General features: G+C 36.5%; 2 protein-coding genes across 2 annotated transcripts; both read left to right on the top strand.

Moving 5' to 3' along the window:
* Window positions 1-3924: 3924 nt before the first annotated feature.
* On the top strand, window positions 3925-5872 carry LOC104599777 (putative GPI-anchored protein At4g28100). The gene is made up of 2 exons (XM_010262525.3): window positions 3925-4817; window positions 5384-5872. Exons 1-2 carry the CDS (start codon window positions 4164-4166, stop codon window positions 5732-5734), a joined length of 1005 nt encoding a protein of 334 aa, XP_010260827.1. The 5' UTR covers window positions 3925-4163; the 3' UTR covers window positions 5735-5872.
* A 9058-nt stretch (window positions 5873-14930) lies between these two features.
* On the top strand, window positions 14931-16866 carry LOC104599710 (protein MOTHER of FT and TFL1). The gene is made up of 4 exons (XM_010262401.3): window positions 14931-15203; window positions 15354-15415; window positions 15513-15553; window positions 16343-16866. The coding sequence occupies exons 1-4, from the start codon at window positions 15003-15005 to the stop codon at window positions 16567-16569; spliced, it is 531 nt and encodes a 176-aa protein (XP_010260703.1). The 5' UTR covers window positions 14931-15002; the 3' UTR covers window positions 16570-16866.
* The last annotated feature ends 2652 nt before the right edge of the window (window positions 16867-19518 follow it).

The following is a 19518-nucleotide window of genomic DNA, read 5'->3' as shown; positions in this document are numbered from 1 at the left end:
TATCCAGGACCAACCCAATTATTAATCAGCACAAAATTGAACTGATCTAATTGGTTCAGTTCGGTTCGGTGGATTGGATAGAACCGATCCATTGACAGCTTAGATCAATAAAACCTAGAAAGTCCCTTCTATTGGAGCGTCTTTTGGCAAAACCAACTTGATCATAGGTACAGAATCCGCTTGGTCGTCTATCTTCCCTATATCTTGTTTGGGTCACAGGGTTGAAAGAGAAACTAAAATCCCACATATGTCCATTGTACACTCATCAATCTCCAGATTTAATCTCCACCATCCATCCAATACCCCAAGATCTTGACCATTCAACCAGAATCATCCCCTTTAGACACCCATTTGACTTGTGAGGTCACCAAGTAACCTAGATCAGAATTGAGGGGGCAATTCCACAAATATTTGGTTTTCAACAACCTACCTGTTCTATCTTTTGTAATTAAGTAGAACTTGGCAACCCATAAAACAAAATTGGAAATGACTTTGGTTGGGGGGAGTAGTCATTTCAAATCTAGGCGGAAGTGAAATTAAAATGCCTAGCCCAACCTCAACAAACTTTTGACTGGAGATGCTTCAGACTTCAGTTCATGTCATGAAAACTTTCATGAAGCCTACTTTATCCAACCTGGCAGGTCATTGCTACCGGCCCCTACCCCTAGCTCTAGTTAATAAAAAACCAATTGTTAAAAGGAAATGGGACCCTCGTGATAATGGGTCAGAGATCCAAAAAATGAAGGCCCATCAAGCCCGAGATCCAAAACCAAAGAATCATTCACGCGCATGAAGTGAATCTTTGAAGCAAAAGTAAATGAAATCCACCCCCCCCCCCCCCCAAAAAAAAAAAAAAAAAAAACTGCAGAGATGAATGGAGTGGAGACCCACAAAGTGTCTTCTTTATGGCCCTTTTGAACCCATTAACAGCTTTAGTCTGTAGACTAGAAACGCGTGCTAAGGCCTCCATTCTTCATAAAATACATATATCAAATTCATAAGATACATAGGTGTTTATTTTTAATAACCTATCCCTCTTTATTCCTTATTAGGTGCCCTAGAAAAGGTCAGAAACCAAATTCCCTGGTCCCCCCTTCCCTCAATTCCCTAAAGAATCATCAAGGAGTTTATATAGCCTAAGTCATTAGTTAAAACTAAAACTAAAAGCGGATCTTTGTGCTTTTCAAAGTTAACAAGCAAAATACAATTATTTATGGGAGAAATGAACTCCTACTTATATCAAAAGAACCAAACAGGAGATTTGAGTAGATCTTGATTAGATTAAACACAAAAAAAGCCTTATATATAGTATGTACTTAAGAGCTTCACATTCAAGAATGGGGTGCCACAGATAAAGCAAGAGTGGGACCCAAGAGCTGGACAAGTCCCATATAGAGATCATCCCCAAGGCCAAAACACAGAGATCACACGAGACACTGAGCCATGCAGGTCTGCCCCACCAAGACAAATCTGCTGTACAACATCCAGAGACCAGAGTGTACCTATATGGCATGCATGTATACGACGACTCATACCTGGTACTTCTCTTTCCAGCCTTTACTTTTATTATATTCATGTATCACAGGGATTCTTGAGCTTGGGCCGAAGAAGCAATCAAGTTAATTTTTCTCTTTTTAAATGGATAATGATGCTTCTTGATGGCATAATTAAGTGCTAATTACCCTGTTGAAGTAATTGAAATGAGATGAAAGCTGAAAGGCTGTTGGACAAATTCACAAACATCTTCTGGGTCCCACTGGGGAGATCTCTAAGGCCAAGAATCAGGCTGATACTGAAAGAACTCTGCAGTTATTTCATTATATTTCTCCTTTTTTTTTCTGGTGGGTGAATTGGGATTGAACGAAGATGCCAAGATTGAAAGGATAAGTCATGTTGTTTCAAGCGTAAGACTCAGAACTGTTCTACGTTCTGAGTTGATCAGCACATTTATCAAGTACCACCTAAGCAAGCAATCAAGAAATGGGGCCAAGCCAAATTGTCTAGGAAAGGTCCAAACAGGGGCAGCTCATATGGGTCACATGATGTGTTTTATAGTCACATCTTGGTCCCCAGATCACGTAAAAATCAAAGTTCAACGCAAACAGTTATGATTATACCATTCATTCCAAGGCTCCCAGCCTCTCAATAAGGCCTCAATAAAGAGATTTTTCATTTCTGAGAGAGAGAGAGAGAGGAATACTGAATTGCTTTATAGTTGTTTACTAGCTGCTTATTCCCCCTAATTTCTTAATTCAAGAAGAGATGCCTTCAGAGGTAAATGCAAGTGAAATAGAGACACCTGAGCAGTCAGACCGTGTTTCAGTGCAAACATTACATAATTGTATACAATACAATATAGCCAAATGGCATGAGCAGAGAAGATCTCAGACCGAGAATATAAATGGGTCCCACCTAAATTTGCCAAAAATCAACACAAGGGCGATGTATACCATTCAGTTTTTGTTTTTTATTCATTTGAATACTGGAGAACTCCAATAGATGCTTGATGGAGAAAAAAAAGAAAAAAGGTAAAATCCTAGCTGATAATTAAAAACTTAAAAGCCATACGATGAATTGATGATCATAGTTTTAGTTTTGCTGATCTCCCACCAAAGGTACGTCTAATGGGCCTTGGCCCACTATTTTTGTGCTTGAAGACCCATAAAACAATGATTTATTTGTAACCAAAATCAAACAAATGAATCAATCACGTGTAATGTGTAATGGGGTAATGTCAGTAATTGGAAGAAAAGCCAAGAAGGCAGGAATTGTTGATTACATTATGATAGAAAATGCCAAGCATTGAGCTTGGAAAGCTATCTGCTCACAGCATCACTTCATTGTTCATGAATCTATCACTAGCTGTTGAAGTTGAAAGGTGTTTCTCTGTTTCATCCCAACTCTAGCATTTTCTCGACTCCCAGGAAACAACATGGACCAACTCTGTTCATCTTGTCTCACCTTCTCCTATATCAGTATTAATCAATCCCTACTGGTCATGATTTTGGCCTGAATTGAGGTTGAATAAGGCGATCAGCCTGGATTTTTCAGGCTATGGATGATCAGTCCCAGTTCTTTTATATTCATTCATGCATTGGGGGGGCACCCTTTGAAACTGTTGAATTTCAAATCTCAAATCCACTTTAACTGCTATTCATATTTCATAGGGAGAATTCCTTGTGCAAGCAAATCTACTGATTTGAAGAGGGGAGGGGGGGGGGTGTGCAAGATGCCAATTTCCAAATGCATTGTTCAGTCATGACTCTGTATAGTGTAATCGTACCATATTCAATAATAGACTATTAAAAAACACTTTACAATAAAATAAGATTTTTTTTTTAATTTCAAATACTGCAATTTGGTTGGTCCTTTTTCTAGTAATCAAAGAAAACAGTGATGAAATGGATGTGATCCCATTGGATTCTGTTCATTTATAATTCAAAATAGTTCCAATGTGTAGACTAATTTCAGACTATAATAACACTTAAGCTTACATATTCTCCTACTCTCTGCAGTAAAAACCATAATCAATAACCCTTGTCTTAAGTCCTTTGCCTTATTATCTTGATATCTCCCAATCCAGAACTAAAATTTTTCTGCAAATTCAGACTCTTGTTTTGTCACACCACATGGGCGGGGACACGTAGGCCAAGTACAGAGAGCGGGGACCACCATCCAACTGGCCTACCAGGTAGATTTTCAAAAGTATATATCAAAATAAAATAAGCATGTTATGACTTCATTGATCTTAAACGAATAAAATAAATGTGTCTGGTTTTACAAATAAGACACTCAATATCATACAAGTGATACACCCTAACCAAGACCCACTTGTGGATCAATGATCATTGTCTGATCTTCCCCAAATCCCTATTTAATAGAACCATATCTATTGAACACATATGGAACCAAATTTTCTCTTCAAATAGTTCATTCCTTATAACTAAAATTCAAGTATCCCTAACTACTGTCCACACTCTCCAGTCCCACCATCTCCTTTAAGGCTTTTAACTCCTTTCTTTTCTCTTTTCCCCAATCCTTTCTCTCTTTCCTTACTCTGGGTTTGGGCGTAGAAAAGCAAGCAACCACCATCAACCATCATCTCTGTCTCCTCTTCTCTCTCTCTCGATTCACATTTCTCTCTCACACAAAGCACGAAGAAAATGTCTCCAAACCCTCTTCACCATGGCTGCTGCTGCTTCTTCTTCGCCTTATTCTTCGTTCTCCCCGCCGTGCCCGCACTGCCCCAACCAGACTCATCTTCGATCCAGCCCTTCCTTCCCATTAAAGCTCCTCCATCCACGATCCCAGCCTTCCCCGAACAATCCGACGTCGCTGGCTGCCCACTAGACCTCCCCGATGAGCTCTTCCAGAGTATAAGCAAGGCTTGCGGGGGGAGTGACAACAAAGTTCATCCTTCAGCAGGTCTGAAACGGAGCCGCTGCTGTCCCGTGCTAGCCGCTTGGCTCTACTCTGCTTATTCTGTAACGGCTCTGGGGCGGGCGGCCAGAATGCCCGCCCAGCCATACGACTTGCCCATGCTACCAGATGACTCGGAGACGTGTGTGGGCAGCCTGGAGAATGCATTAAAAGGGAAGGGAATTGAGTTGTTCCGGCCAAACGCGACTTGTGACTTGGTGTACTGTTATTGTGGTATAAGGCTGCGTCCATGGAGCTGTCCTAATGCGTTTTCAGTGTCCAAGGAAGGCAACCTGCTTGGTGGTGACACTGTGAAGAAGCTTGAGAAGGATTGCTTAAGTATCAATGGCTACACTAATCTTTCTGGGTGTTCCAAGTGCTTGAACAGACTCTACCAGGTGAGCTTAAATTTCCCTTTTTTTTTTCTTTTGATTGTTATTTTGCTATTATGCTGGAGAGAACAAACTACAGAGAGGAAGAAGAAGCAGCTTTTTGGGTTTCTTCATCTCCTCTTCCATTACTTGGTTGGTAATTGGGAAAGTTTTTTCCCTCATTCATTTTGACATTCTTTTTTCTACAAGAGAAGAACTGAACTTTCTTAGCTTCTTTTTCTAATTTTTCTTTCTTTTTTTTAGTGAATTAATTAGGGGCAAGACTGTTAGTGGGTGTGTGGGGCCCATTGAGGTGGAGCCAACTTTTGCGATGGGCTTTGGTTTCACCTGTTTGGACCCACTAAGATTGCCTGGTCAGTTTGGGCTTTCAAGTAAGGCCCACCTTTAGTTGGCCATTCAAATTGATGAATAACGTTCATGATATAGTTCAACTTGGTGGGCCATCCCATATTTTCCGCATGATCCTGGCCATACATATATTAAGAAGGAAGTTGATAGAAAGGGCATTGTATCATTTCTCAATTAATTTACATTTTTACGAAAATTTCTTTTTTACCAATCTGCTACTGTAGCTTAACGAGCACAACAGTGGGAATTCCAGTAAGTCAGAGTCGGACAGGATCGCCAAGATGCGGAACAGAGACTGTGGTTTCATGGGTCTGACGTGGCTGCTCTCCAAGAACCGAACTGCGTACATTCCCACAGTATCTGCAGTACTCAGGGCCCTCATGATGAGCACCAACGGCTCAGATCCTCAGTCATGTTCTCTAAAGGGTGATGGGATGCCCCTACCCGTTGATTCATCTGAGCTGGACGGTCAATCTTCCGCCACCATCCTTCCATATCCTCTCGGACTTATCATTGTATCACTTTCTTTGTTTTTTAATGTTTGTATGATCTCATCCTTCCAGTTTTACTTTTGACTTTTCTACTTTTGTTCTTTTTATTTTAAGCTTAGACTGGAAGTTCCCCCCCCCCCCCCCTGTAATTTTGTCCGTTTCTGTCTTTTGTGTATCTATCAATCTCATGGATAGAAGTATAATTTCACTTTTTGTCGTTTATTGCAACGTAGAAATGTGTAATTTGATGCAACTCTTTAACAGAGAGGGAGGGGGATCACTAAAATGCGCCGAGGGGAGTAAAGGTTTTCATCTTGTGTTGTCTCAGCCAAACAGAGCCCAAGCTTCACGGGAAAAGTATGGAACGTCAACGTCGACACAGCTCGTGTTGTCTCAGGTCTCAGCCTATTAGTAATTTAGGCTTGGGATGAACAGAGTCAAACCAAGATAACTCAGTACTCACAGCTCACAGCTTGGGATCACGTAGTATTGACGAAGGATATGACTCATCCATGATAGGACTTGCGCTATAAGACCCCAACCAACCAATTCATGAAAGCCCTTATCTAATCTAAGTGATTAATTTGTGACACATGTCCTTTTGTTGATTGATCTGATGGATAAGCCTGTCCACATATGATGATAGGTGGATCGGCATGTAATATAGTTTGTAGCTGGTGGAGAAGTTTAGGGGCCAGGTAGCAAAAGTAGTAGGTTGGGTTGGGCCATGGGCACATGTTGGACCCAACATATTCCTTTGCTATATTCAGTTGGGTGGGGGGACCACAAGCTATCTCAAGTAATCCTTATAATGACCTCTCATTCTTTTTGTGGAGGGATGATTTGTCTACAACTACCTACTAATATTAAATGTTTTGTCTATCAAATCAAAGCCCCTGTTTGAAGAAAAGGATTTTAGAGGGAGATAAATATGGCTGCACGGTTCACATGTGAACTCCCAATTGAATTTCAAAATTTGGGTTTGATTTAGGTAAATTCTAATGGATTAGTTCTTAGATAGAGTGCAAGGCAAAGCTTTCAATTTTGAATGACTTTTATTCTGTTATTATGTTATAATTTCTATATTTAAATTATTGATTATTTCAAAGCCTTCCTGCTTTTCCATTTCAGATTTCAAATCTATTCAAACATTAAAAAAATGTCTACCTGAAATCTATTCAAACATGAGGTCAAGAGAAAGATGGGAGGAGCAATTGAGTTCATTCTATTTCAGATTTGCTCTTTATTCAAGTGTTGAAAATGGTATGATTGAAGATATGAAAGCAGGCGGAGCAATTGAACTAATTTAAGTAAGATCCAAAACGAAAAGGAGAAAGGAGAGAAGGTATCACATCAAATTCATTGTTCTGTTTTAGATTTGTTCCTTGCTCAAATGTTTTCTGTGGATGAAGAAATAAATTTTTTTCTTCTTTTCATTTGATGTTGAAAAGCTTGGAGGATAAGCAGTTGAGCAAGTTTGGTTGGGTGTCAAAAAGAAAGAAAGAAAGAAAGACACCCTTACTATAAGTAAATAACTGGGAATAGATTTTAAAGAGGAGGAAATAATAGACAATATGCAGTAGATAGATAGACAAAGAGGCATTTATTAAGTTGTGATTTGACAAGTCATTTTAGGAGCATCTTTCAACACATAATGAACTTTTAGGGTTTTGTGTATAAAGATGTAGACCATTTGATAAGTAAAAATAAAAATGTTTTTACTTTGTTGTAAGGATATTAAGGCAGGGTTTTAGATTTTTCATGATGTGACATTTATGTAAACAAGAAAACAACAACATGCATGTTGGTGAACCGGTTTTACAAAATCAAAGAATTAAGTATACTATATTGAAACAATATATGGTTATAATTAAAAAAAAAATTAATTACATCAATTCAATCATATCAATTTTCTTTGCTTTCAAACAACCTTGGCACCAAACCACTCAAACCTATTGGACGTGATATCTTTGCTGCGACGCGGAGGAAGCGTGTCACTGCCTAGGCAAACAACGATCCTATACAAGAGCAGAAGGTTCTTATGGTCACTATGTAAGAGTAGCTCCTCAGGCTCTGTAGAGAAAACAAGGAGAAAAGAAAAGCAAATAACAAAGGGAGAGATCAAAAGCGTGTTCTTTTTGATTTTATGTTTGCTGGTACCTACGTGTTTTGGATCTTCAAACCGAACTGCCTGGCTGAGGTTGTTGAATGATGGGCTTGGCTTGTTGGGAAGTGAGAAAGAAAGCAAGTGAGAGCAAGAAAAATGAGACCGATTTAATCATCTTCTCCTTCAAAGCTAATTACAAGGGTCGATTCTCTAGTGTTGGATTTTTCTTTCTTTAAACGCCTTTTCTTCGTGAGGAGGGACTCACTTATGCAACCAGAATGGTGTTTTTCCTGGGTTAATCTTTTTCCTACTGGAGAATGAACTAGAGAGGAAGATCGATAAAACACTTCCCCTGTTCTGCTAAGAGCATCATCGTATAAAATCGCCCAGAAAATGGGTCGGATGCTTTAGTTGGATCTCTTTTAACTTGAACAAAGAAATAACTTGAAGGGCCGCTATTATAGAGAACCTTAGTCTCACAGGCAAGCTGACGAGTTACCCTATTAGCTTCTTGGAAGATTGAACTTAACCTGATCGCTTGGAGAGACAAGAGCAAACTTTGAATATTAAGGATGATGATCTAGACAGGGAGAATCTGGGCTCAAACTCTGAACTAGGGTTTACAAAATCATCTCGATACAAGGTATTACAATTGAGGGTTGATTTTCAGAAAAATAAAGAAACTATTTTCAAGTTCTCAATTGCTGTCTCTCTTTCAGATTCTACATTTCCTTCAGATTTGAAGGGAAAGAAGGAAAAAGAAGATAAGAGAGAGAAAGAGAAATCAGGGAGATTTTGAAGTTGTGCGGCCAGTGGCACAGGTACGCAGCTGATGACGGTGGAAGTGGATAGTAGATGAAGTAGAAGAAAAGAGTGAGGGAAGGAGAGAGAGGGAGGGCTTCATCTAGATTCCAAAGGCATCTGGGCGGGATTTTTTTTTTAATCCAAGATGCCCATTAATTCTGAACGGAGATCGAATAAGGCCAGAAAGAGACGAGGTACTGATTAGTGATTACAGTGATGGAAATAGAACCGAGGACGATGATAAGCCGATGGTTTCGAATTGGTTTATCCTGGAGATGCATTACAACTTCATCGAATCCTGGTGATTTTGACTTCTGAGGTTTGATTCACGGATTCATCTCCGAGTCTCACTTGACGGGGGATACCACGTCCGAGATGAATTGACGATGTACAACAGCTATGGAAGCCCAACATTGGAGCGTTTGGACTTTGGATTGTACGAATGAGGTATGACTGGTTATGGGCGTCAATCGATCGGTTTTGGATTGGATCCAATTCAATCTAAATCTTATTAAATCGGATTTGGATGATTTATTATAATTATTAAATTGAGCTAATTCAAAATAATTTGTTCCACATCGCTGTTTGTTTGAATTGTTCAATTTAAAACTAATCAAAATTAAAGTCGTCGTAAAATCATTTTTATAAAAGTAAGTACTTTTATGAAAATACTTTTATAAAATCATTTTTATAAAAAATACTTTTATGATGAAAGTATTTTTATGAAAGCATTTTATAAAAATACTTTTATGAAAGCACTTTTATAAAAACTATGAAAGTATTTTTACAAAAGCACTTATACAAAAATACTTTTATAAAAACACTTCTATAAAAGTATTATTATAAAAATACTTTTGCAAAATGCCAAAAGGGTATATTTTTGTAATATTCAGATTTTCTTCATTTCAATATATTTTTGAATTATTTATATGTTCTGTTTATTTATATAATTTTTTATATTTCATTGATTCATTCGGTTTGGATTGGAACCAATCTAGTCCATTTACATTTTAATGGATTAGATTGGATTGGATTTGGTTTAAATTGGACTTGGACAGAATTGGGTCCAATCCATTTGTAAGTACTCACATTGGACTGAATCGGATTGGACCAAATTCAATCCAATTGACACCCCTATGACCGGTTGAGGTTGTACGAATGCTGAGAGAATGGTTTCCATTAGCTTGACGATGGTGATGAAGAAGACGATGAAGCTGAGAGCCTTTTAAACATCCGCAACACACTTGAATCACTCTAGGAGCAACTTGCATCCTTGCAGGCTCTGCAACAACAACAACAATATGAGAGGGAAGCAACCTTGGCTGAAATTGACCATAGCTGCAAGATTTTACTCAAGAAGCTTGAGGAGCTCACCTGAAGAAAGGCTGTGCAGCTGCGAATTCAACTGCAAATACGATTCGTCATTGTTGATTTCTTAATTTTTTTTTATAAGATGAGTTTTATTTTGAAAATTTAAAAAATAATGAAAGAAAATTTTGACATTTTATCGTTTTTGCGTTAAAGTTTAATAATAACGTGGATTGTCAAAAATAATAAAGGTATTTAAAATAATTTGTAAATAATAAGAATAGAATTAGTTAATTAATAAAATCATAAATTAGTTTAAGAAATTTATCCAAAATTTAATATCAAAATATGCATCACATCAATATATTCCCTTAAATCACATCTTTCAATGAACGTACACTTGAATCAGTTCATGGAAAAGAAAGGCGTTAAGTGGATGGCTATGGAGGAAAGACTATAGCTTGTTATACCATGATGATAGTTTAGATCAATGACCAACCATAGCATTAGGAAGAAAAACCTTGAATTCTATTTTCATTAACAGTCCATTTAAAATGCTGCAGAATTTCTGCAATTTTAGTGGTGGTTGTGATGGAAGTAACGATGAACAATGGCTCGACGGTGACACTACATTAATGAAAACATTAATTCCCATAATCGGGTTTCTTACTTGTTATTAATAAGATGAAAACAACATAGGAGGCGGGAAGCCAAAAAAAGAAAAACGTCACATCAGCAAAAAAAAACATGTTATTGAATTTTACGAAAGACAAAAACAATTTGATTTTGTTTTAAAAAATAATATATATTTTTGAAATCATCAAAATAATGATTTTTAAAATAAAAACAAATTTTGTATTGAAATAATTATAAGATGTATGAAACATGATATTGAATAATCAGACGAAATCATGCTTTGAAACTAGAAATTCAAGAACATGGTTTTAGTTTCAGTTTTGAAAATTAAAAACACCTACACAGCCAAGAACAAATTTTGTGTGTTTTTATTTTGAGAAACGATCTCAGGCCAACTTGATGTTGGTTGGAGCATTGATGGTCATCACATTAGGGCTGTCAATGGGTTGAGTCTGGGTCAAGACTAGCTAGAATTGGAACCAAAGTGACATGAAATATGAGGACTCCAAACTGACCTGGATCCGACGGACCCGACTATAATAAATAAATAAATCAATCAATCAATCAATCAATATGCTTAATATATATTAAATATTATATATATACATATATTGGTTTCAAATCGATAATAATCGAAATACTATATCAGGACCCAAAACTAACCCGTCAGTTCAAATTCCTGGAACCAGAACTGGTCCAATCAGTTTGGGTCCATTGGATCCTTTGGATCAGACCCAACCTGTTTACAGCCCTACATCACATGCATCTTTGTTGAGATATTTAAGTGTGTCAGTTGAATTGAGCCTATAAATTTGGATTTGCTCTTCACAAAATGTGGCTCACACCAACATCACAGCATGTTGTAAGCATGCATTTGAACATTATCTCCCCATGAATGATAAGGAGATGTTGCAATTATGTACTTCCAAGTGCTACGAGGTTGGTATAAGGAGCAAATCCCAACTCTGGTCTTATATACTATAGAAATAATGCAAATATGCAATCCAACATTATCTTTTTCATATTGGTCGGTTAAACTTTGATCAGGTTATTTCAAGTTGCACCTCTAGTCTACAGGTCATTCTACAATTTAGAATTTTAGACTGTGTTTGGTTTAAAGGAAAAAGTAGGAAAAGAAAAGGAAACATAAAAAAAACCCTTTACAAACCTTGTATAAATATCCCTACCTTTTCCTTCAAACCAAACATAGCATGAAATTTTAAAGGCATCACATAAATATGTTCATTATTACCAAAATATTCATGTATTATTCAATGGACTTACGCATATTTCCTAAAAAAACAAGATTTATGTGTACAAGATTATTTAAGATTTTCTAATATGATAGGACATATTTAGCAAGACGGGATAAACTGCACTTGATGGCTATGATAGTGCAGTTTAAACAATAATAACACTCCACATTAGCCATGCATGCAAAGTGACAGATTTGAGTGGTTGTGGGACATATCACTCAGGTATTTCTCATCTTTTTAGGAGACAATTGTGGAATTCTTTTATCAAAATTGATTTTTCTGCAATATCTACATAATAAGTCCTATCTATGTAGAATCTATGGATTGGCCTAGGTATATATAGGTGAAGATATTTGTTCTAATTAAAAAAGTCATTTTCAATTTAGATTGAATATTAGTCTGCATGCGGTGCCTATTTTCGTGTTTGTTTTTACAACAAAATTAAAAAAAAAGCTTCTATTAATGGGTTTTATGAGTTATTACTCTAGAGAATACACAGGGAAGCACTTATTTTGTCTAATTTGCTCTTATTACAAAGAAAATATGGTTCAGTTTGGAAAGGGTATAAATACAAATACGTATAGTGTATGAACATACAAAATAAGGTTTGCACTCTACATATTTGTATTTGTACTCTAAACTGAACCTAAGGTTCCGTTTGTTTGTAATATAAATGCTGAATCAGGATATTTATATATTGTGGTTCGTGTTTGTGAGCGTATGTTTGACATATAAAAAAGTAATGATTATTAGATCAAAAATATATTTTTTAATATTTTTTGTACTTTGAAAAGAGAGTATTACTGTACCTATTTTTTTGATACAATTTGTATTCTTTTGATAATCAATTTTTTAACCAAAGTTAAGGTATTAGAGCATAAGGTAGTTGGAGTATTTAATGATAGGGCCCACACTTAGCACCAATTTCAAACAAACAAAATGAGTGCAAACGATTTAAAATCTGAACCGTAAAAAGAATAAATATATAATATACATATTTACATTTGCATTACAACCAAACACAGCCTATAAATAGCAATACAATTAATGAAAAGAATGCTTTTGGTGATAAATGTACATTTCTATTCTATACCTATTTACTGGAGAAATGATTATAATGATGGACTGAACAAAATTCTGCATATTTATTTTCTATTTTTATTTTGTTATTATTGAAAGTTATCAATCGCAATTGAGAAAATGGTTGATTGAGAATTATTAATGGATGGTTTTCTTACCTTACCGCCTAAACGACTGCAGAGTAAAAAGCTAATTATTTTATTCTTTATTTATTTGTTAACACTAACAAAAGAATGCTACTTTTTTTTTTTGAAGAAATTAATGGATGACTGATATTGCTTAGAGTAGTTATCTTCTATAAGGTGAATGTTTTTGAAAAGAAATAAATACTTGAAAACATTGCTTTTTGATTAGAGAAAATCTATGATATGGAACGAGTTTTGACCAATCAAAACCCACCCATGAATTTTGATAAATAACACCTGATTCACTACCACATTTATGATTCTAGTTTATTGGTCAGTTGATTATGATATGGAAAAGATATGATATCAGAAAAATAATTGACAAATAAACTAGAATCATAAACATGGTAGTGAATCATGTGTTATTTATCAAAATTCATGGGTGGGTTTTGATTGGTTAAAACCGTATTCTCAAGCAAATTTTGTGCTTTCTCTTGATTTAAATGTAAAGATAATGAATTCAAACTACACTATTTGGTGTAAAGTTAAAACCAAAAGAATGCTTTACAAGCACAATGTAAATCCAATTCCAAAGAAAAAATGTGTATTTAATTTTAATTATAAGTCAGTAGGTTGTCAATGAAAGTTAAAAATCCTTTTCTATAAATAAGTTTTTTACCGCAAATTGTCAATATTACATGCAGCTTGAGAACAGACTTCTACATAAAAGATATATATTATACAGGAATCAAAAGGTGTTTGCTCTAAACTATTCTTTTAAGTACAAGTCCCTCTGGAAAACCCTTTTATAAGATTAGAAAAGTCATTATACGTACATTGGCATCAATTTATTATAAGAAGAGAAAAAAAACCATTTTATAATGAATGAAAAATCATACAAAATCACGCATTAAAGAAATACTAGTTTTAAAATTAGATGAGCGTCCACAAGAAAAATGCTATAATTTCGTATTTTGAAAAAAAAAAAAGAAAAGATTGTAATCTTGTAGATATGGTTTTCAAATACCATTTTCAGAAAGCAAAAGTCGATCCGTAAAATCTGGTCTGTATATCACCTGAGGAAATATATATTTGAGTATATACTATAAACCTTCTAAAGTAGAGTACTGAATCAAATTAGCATTAAATGATGAAATCTCCCATTATCAAAGCAATGAAAAAGGATGCTGCTTTTTCTCTCCTCTTCCTTGGCTTCGGATGGACGGTGTATGCCCCTTTTCTTTAATGAATTGCCTTATCCTGTGACTATAAATAACAAAATGGCTTATACTTAATTAGAATAGTAATACTAAATTAAGGATTAGATTGGCATCTTCCTCTGTCTTATGTTCCTTCTTGACCAACTTAATCTTTTTTCAAAAGAAAGAAATACTAATGAGAAGTAACTAAAGGTTTAAGGTAATTAACCAACCTCTAGATACTCTCTCCCTCTCTCTCTCTCTCTTTGTTAGGGTTTTCTTGTTCCTTTTAGACCCAAAATTAACCTTATATAGAGACTGTATAGTATTATAGTTGATGCCTAAAACCATCTATAAAAAAAAAAAAAAATAAGAGGTGGGACCCAGGACAGACAAATTTGTCGCGGGTAGTGAATTAGTGATATATCGATGTCTTTAACTGAAGATTTCGGCGGTGTCGCATACGGCCCACCAAAGGGGAGCAGTTTCGATGGAGCCACCTGGTGGTTGCAAAAGGAAGATCAAACTTTGTAACCAAACAGCGCTGCTGTTTCACGTGGCGGCAGGATAATAACGGATGGTGGCTTTCTTCTTAGGCAGTTCCACACGTGGAAAACCCTGGGACCTCTGTATCTTTGTTTACCCTCTCTCTGCATGCTCTTTATAATATTATTCCCCTCACCCTCATACCCCCTTCAATTTATATACGTTTTTCTTACTTTACTTCCCTATAAAACCCCCCCACCACCTAGTCCTTCATGCTCTTCATCTTCATCGCAACATTTTAACTCTCTCTCTCTCTCTCTCTCTCCCCCCCCTCCCCCCCCTTCCTTCTTCATGATCATGGCTGTTTCTGTTGAACCCCTTGTTGTGGGCCGAGTGATAGGCGATGTGGTCGACATGTTTGTTCCTACTGTTAGCATGTCTGTCTACTTTGGACCCAAGCATGTCACCAACGGTTGTGATATTAAACCTTCAATGGCGACCAACCCTCCCAAAGTTGTCGTCTCTGGACACACTGATGATCTCTATACTCTGGTCCTCTCTCTCACTCTCTCTCTCTGCTGTGCTCAAGCGCTTGCTTGCTGCTTCATCATTCTTCTTTGCAAATTTGTTAACTGATGATGGCAGATATTTGTGTGTTGATGCCAACGTTGATTATAAGCAGTTTCATGGTGGTTAATGCAGGTGATGACAGATCCTGATGCCCCTAGTCCAAGTGAGCCATCTATGCGTGAATGGGTCCATTGGTACTAACCCTTTTTCCTGTTTCATGGATCTCTCTCTAGCTTTTTAACAAGTAAGAATGCTGAGTTTTCTCCGTTTTTTTTTTTTTGATGTTTTCAGGATTGTAGTCGATATCCCAGGTGGAACAAGCCCCTCTAAAGGTCAGTTTCTCATGAAATATACTCATAAACCGTGTCAAAGATCAAATGATAGGGGATTCGTATGTGGGATCCATATCTCTTATACCAAACAAAATCATCATATAATGCAATAACCCTAAAGAAAAGGGCGTAAAATAGGAGGGAAAGTATGTGCATGGTCTTTGGCTTGTCATGGAGATGGAGTCCACCTAACATGATAACCACAGAAGGAACTCCTCCTTGCAACCACAGAAGGAATTATCTTCCACTCCAACCCGGTGTTATTTAAATCCTTTCTATCCAACGGTTTTTAAGTTTTAACCTGAAGAGTAAAAAGATTCATACCAGATGGCTCTGTAGGTTAATTTCTAACCGTTGGATTAGGCCTTCTGAAATATCTGGCCTTGAAGTTGACATGCACCAAACCCTAATTTGAAAATGGGCCAAAATGATTTAGGGTGCATGAGTAGTACAGCTGACTAACGTGTAGGGCGAGAGAGAGTTGTACTGACACGTGGCAGATTATTCTTTAGAACCCTCACTATGGGGCCCCAAGTGGCATGCCATTTATCTTTTCTTTTCTTTAAGGCACTGGCTTAAGTACTAGCTACTAAGTTCATATGTGATTGCCACCTGGCGTCTTCTAGTTGGTGCCACTTGTAGATGAAGTACATAAAAAAAGTGATTGATTGCTGCACTATCATTATCATGGCCTGAGGCCCTGAGCTGAAGCACATAGTTTAGGGTTTTTGTGTAAGCTTCCCTTTCCTTTCTAAAGTTGGAGGAGGGTTCATGTCTGTCGATCGACAGGTAAGGAGATACTTCCCTACATGGGCCCTCGGCCGCCGGTGGGAATACACCGGTACATATTGGTGCTATTCCGGCAGAGGTATTCTATGAAGGACGCCGTGATCCAGCAACCAGCTACCCGCGCTAACTTCAACACCAGGGCATTTGCAAATCAACTGGACCTCGGCGTTCCGGTGGCGACTATTTACTTCAATGCCCAGAAGGAGCCTGCAAATAAGAAACGTTGAGGACTGAGGAGAGGTTGCAGCAGTGACGTAGTATGTGTTTGGTATTGCTGTTCTGAGTAGTGTTTTATCTTTATCGTAAGGAAAATGGTATATGGGTGTGTCTGCCTGTCTGGGGCGGGGGCAGGAGCGGGAGCTAGTAGTAGCTATGAGTCTCTCCGTGTTTGTTTGGTGTGTCTCTTCGATCTCTTGTGGCTGTTGAAGATCTTAGGGTTGTGGCGTTGAGGAGAGTCTCTGTTAAATAATATTATATAGAACTCTCTAGCTAATATACTATTTCTATGGATCTTAATTAAGTTATGCTTTCTTTGTTCTAAAGCAATGGAGAGAGAGATCTAGAGAGAGAGAGAGAGCAATAAAAGGCAAGAGTTGATAACTCAATCTCTATCTAATAGAGGATGAAGCAAGATCCCAAGCGGCATTTTCAGAGAAGTTGTGCATGGTATATATATATATATATATATATATATATATATATATATATATATGTTTCTAAGCTTGGAAGGGATTGGGATTTAACCAGTATTGTTATCGGACTAGGATTGGATGCGGTATTTGAATGTGTGAACCGGCTGAGACCCAGTGAGCTTTCTGGTTCCGATCTTCTGATAGTTTATGGGTTGCTTTTCCATTTTATTTCTATTCCGGTTCTAACAAAAATGGATTTAAGCAAGTAGAACAACTCGAAACTCAAAATGCCAAAATACCATCGGCAAAGAGACTGCTCAGCCCTGTATGTATATGTATATGTGTACGTATATACATATATATGTTACGACGATTCTATATCAAACAGCTTCAAAATCCCCCCTATAAAATCTGAAAACTGGGCTCCATTTCAACTGATCTAAAATCTCTCTACCACTTCTTCATGCACTCAGCCTGGACCACAATTAGAATAAAAAGCCTTGGATCTTTTCCGTGCAATGATGGGAGACGTGTCTCGGTTTCATTTACAGAAAAAGAAAATTAAATTCATCATTTGCTAATTCTGAAATATTAGATCGATTGTGGAAGAAAGGAATAAGACCTCCTCTATATATCTAGCAGTACTGGAATATAATCACTTGATAGAAAATGTCGCATTTAACTGCTTTCATCAATAAATTAAACTAAGAACTCACATTTACTGAGACGCAGTAGGCATATATCTACTTGTCTTCCCATAAATATATATTGTGTTTACTTTATATGCTTTTTCCATATATATATGTAGTAATAATACAGTCTAATCCTAGCTAGAGGGGTACGAATTTACACAGTTGAACAGGCATTGATCAAAACAATCTTATTTGTTGAATTCACAGAACAGATCCATTTTGTGGTGGGGAGGATTCAGAACAACATATTGGTCCTGAAATTGTAGACCAGAATGGGGCTTTAAAAATAGAAAATAAGATTATCAGTTTATCACCTCGTAAAATCTCTTACAAGGGTAACCCTTCAGGAATAAACTGTTTAGGGGTCGACTCTTCAATATGCGCTTTCTAGCTAAGAGAGTACATAAGACGGAGTGACATAGGTGGCCTTTGATTGCATAGAGGTCTGAATCTGAAAATGCTATTTTTCAGACTTCACCTCTTGTTTGGTTGTACCTCTCAACATAGCAAACTAGCTCTGAAACTGATTTTCAGATCTGAAAATCATAGAACTTGAGTCGGCTTTTAACGCGTTCAGACGCATTTTAGAGCTGACACAATGTCTAAAATATTCTTACAATTTTTCGTAAATGACTCGAGTTACCCCTAATACCCCAAACCCGGAAAATCTAAACCTTCAAACTCTCGTTCTCTCTGGCTCTCTCTCTCGCTCTCTTTCTCCCCCTGTCTTCTCTCTCTCTCTCTCTCTCTTTGCCCTGTATTCCCACCACCGCCGCTGCAAGCTCTCTCTCTCCCCTTGTCTTCTCTCTCTCCCTCTCTCGCTGCATGTTGTCGATTGCTCCTTCCTGCTCTGTAAAACTCCCCCTACCCTCTTGCTCCTTCCGCCACCTATCCCACCCTTCGATGTGAAGCAGAGGACCGGCGTGGCATTGCCACTGATTTCACTTGATAATTTGGGCTTCTGTGAAGCTCAGAAGCGAGCTACCCCCCTTCTCACTGGAGCTTAGTGAGGCCATTCCCTTCTCCCGTTTGGACAGAGCACTGGTTCATCTTTTGTGAAGACAAATGGCTTCGTCAGTGGGCTCGCACGGCTTCTGCTAAGAGGGCTTTCGTAGTGTTCATCATCTTATGTTTTTTTCTCTCTCTCTTTGCTTTGTCTTCTCGCCACCGTAGCTATCTCTCCTCTCTCTCTCTCTCTCCCTTCCCTGTCTTCCCACCACCGCTACCGCCGTTGTAACATGCAACGATGGTTCGATGAATAACAATAATAATAATAATAATAATAATAATAATAATAATAATAATAATAATAATAATAATAATAATAATAATAATAGTAGTAGTAATAATAATAATAATAATTTTATTAATTCTTAATTATAAATTATTAATTATTTTAATATTTTTTATTTAACATTAATTATTTTTTTTATTAAATTTATTTATGTTATTTATTAATTATTAATTATAAATTATTTTAATGTTTTGTTATTAAACATTAATTATTTTTTATTAAACTTATTTTTGTGTTATTTATTAATTAATAATTATTTTTATTAACTAGTAATTTTTAATTATTTTAATTTTTATTTGTGTAAATTATCAATTATTAATTATTTTAATATTTTATAGTCCTTATTTTTTTAATTTTAATCATTTCATTTATTAATTAGTAATTATTAATTTATTATTTTTTATTTATATTGTTTCAATATTATTTTGAGGTTGAAAATTATTTTTTATAATGCAAATTGAATTCAACATTTCCAAATAGTATGTTTTAGGGGTAAAATAGTAAAATCAGTAAACTTCAGATGGTAAAGGGCTGATTCAACACAAACAAATTTATGAA

The sequence above is a fragment of the Nelumbo nucifera genome, chromosome 3 (genome assembly GCF_055504915.1).
Source record: "Nelumbo nucifera cultivar China Antique chromosome 3, China Antique-T2T, whole genome shotgun sequence".
Classification (NCBI taxonomy): Eukaryota; Viridiplantae; Streptophyta; class Magnoliopsida; order Proteales; family Nelumbonaceae; genus Nelumbo; species Nelumbo nucifera.
This window is presented reverse-complemented; position numbering and strand designations above follow the sequence as displayed.

Bases quoted from the DNA above. Each gene is read 5' to 3' on its own strand.
- LOC104599777 (XM_010262525.3), top strand. From the start codon at position 4,164: ATGTCTCCAAACCCTCTTCACCATGGCTGCTGCTGCTTCTTCTTCGCC. The intron at 4,818-5,383 runs GTGAGCTTAAAT...CTGCTACTGTAG, and splicing joins GCTTGAACAGACTCTACCAG to CTTAACGAGCACAACAGTGG.
- LOC104599710 (XM_010262401.3), top strand. From the start codon at position 15,003: ATGATCATGGCTGTTTCTGTTGAACCCCTTGTTGTGGGCCGAGTGATA. The intron at 15,204-15,353 runs GTCCTCTCTCTC...TGGTTAATGCAG, and splicing joins CTGATGATCTCTATACTCTG to GTGATGACAGATCCTGATGC. The intron at 15,554-16,342 runs GTCAGTTTCTCA...GTCGATCGACAG, and splicing joins TGGAACAAGCCCCTCTAAAG to GTAAGGAGATACTTCCCTAC.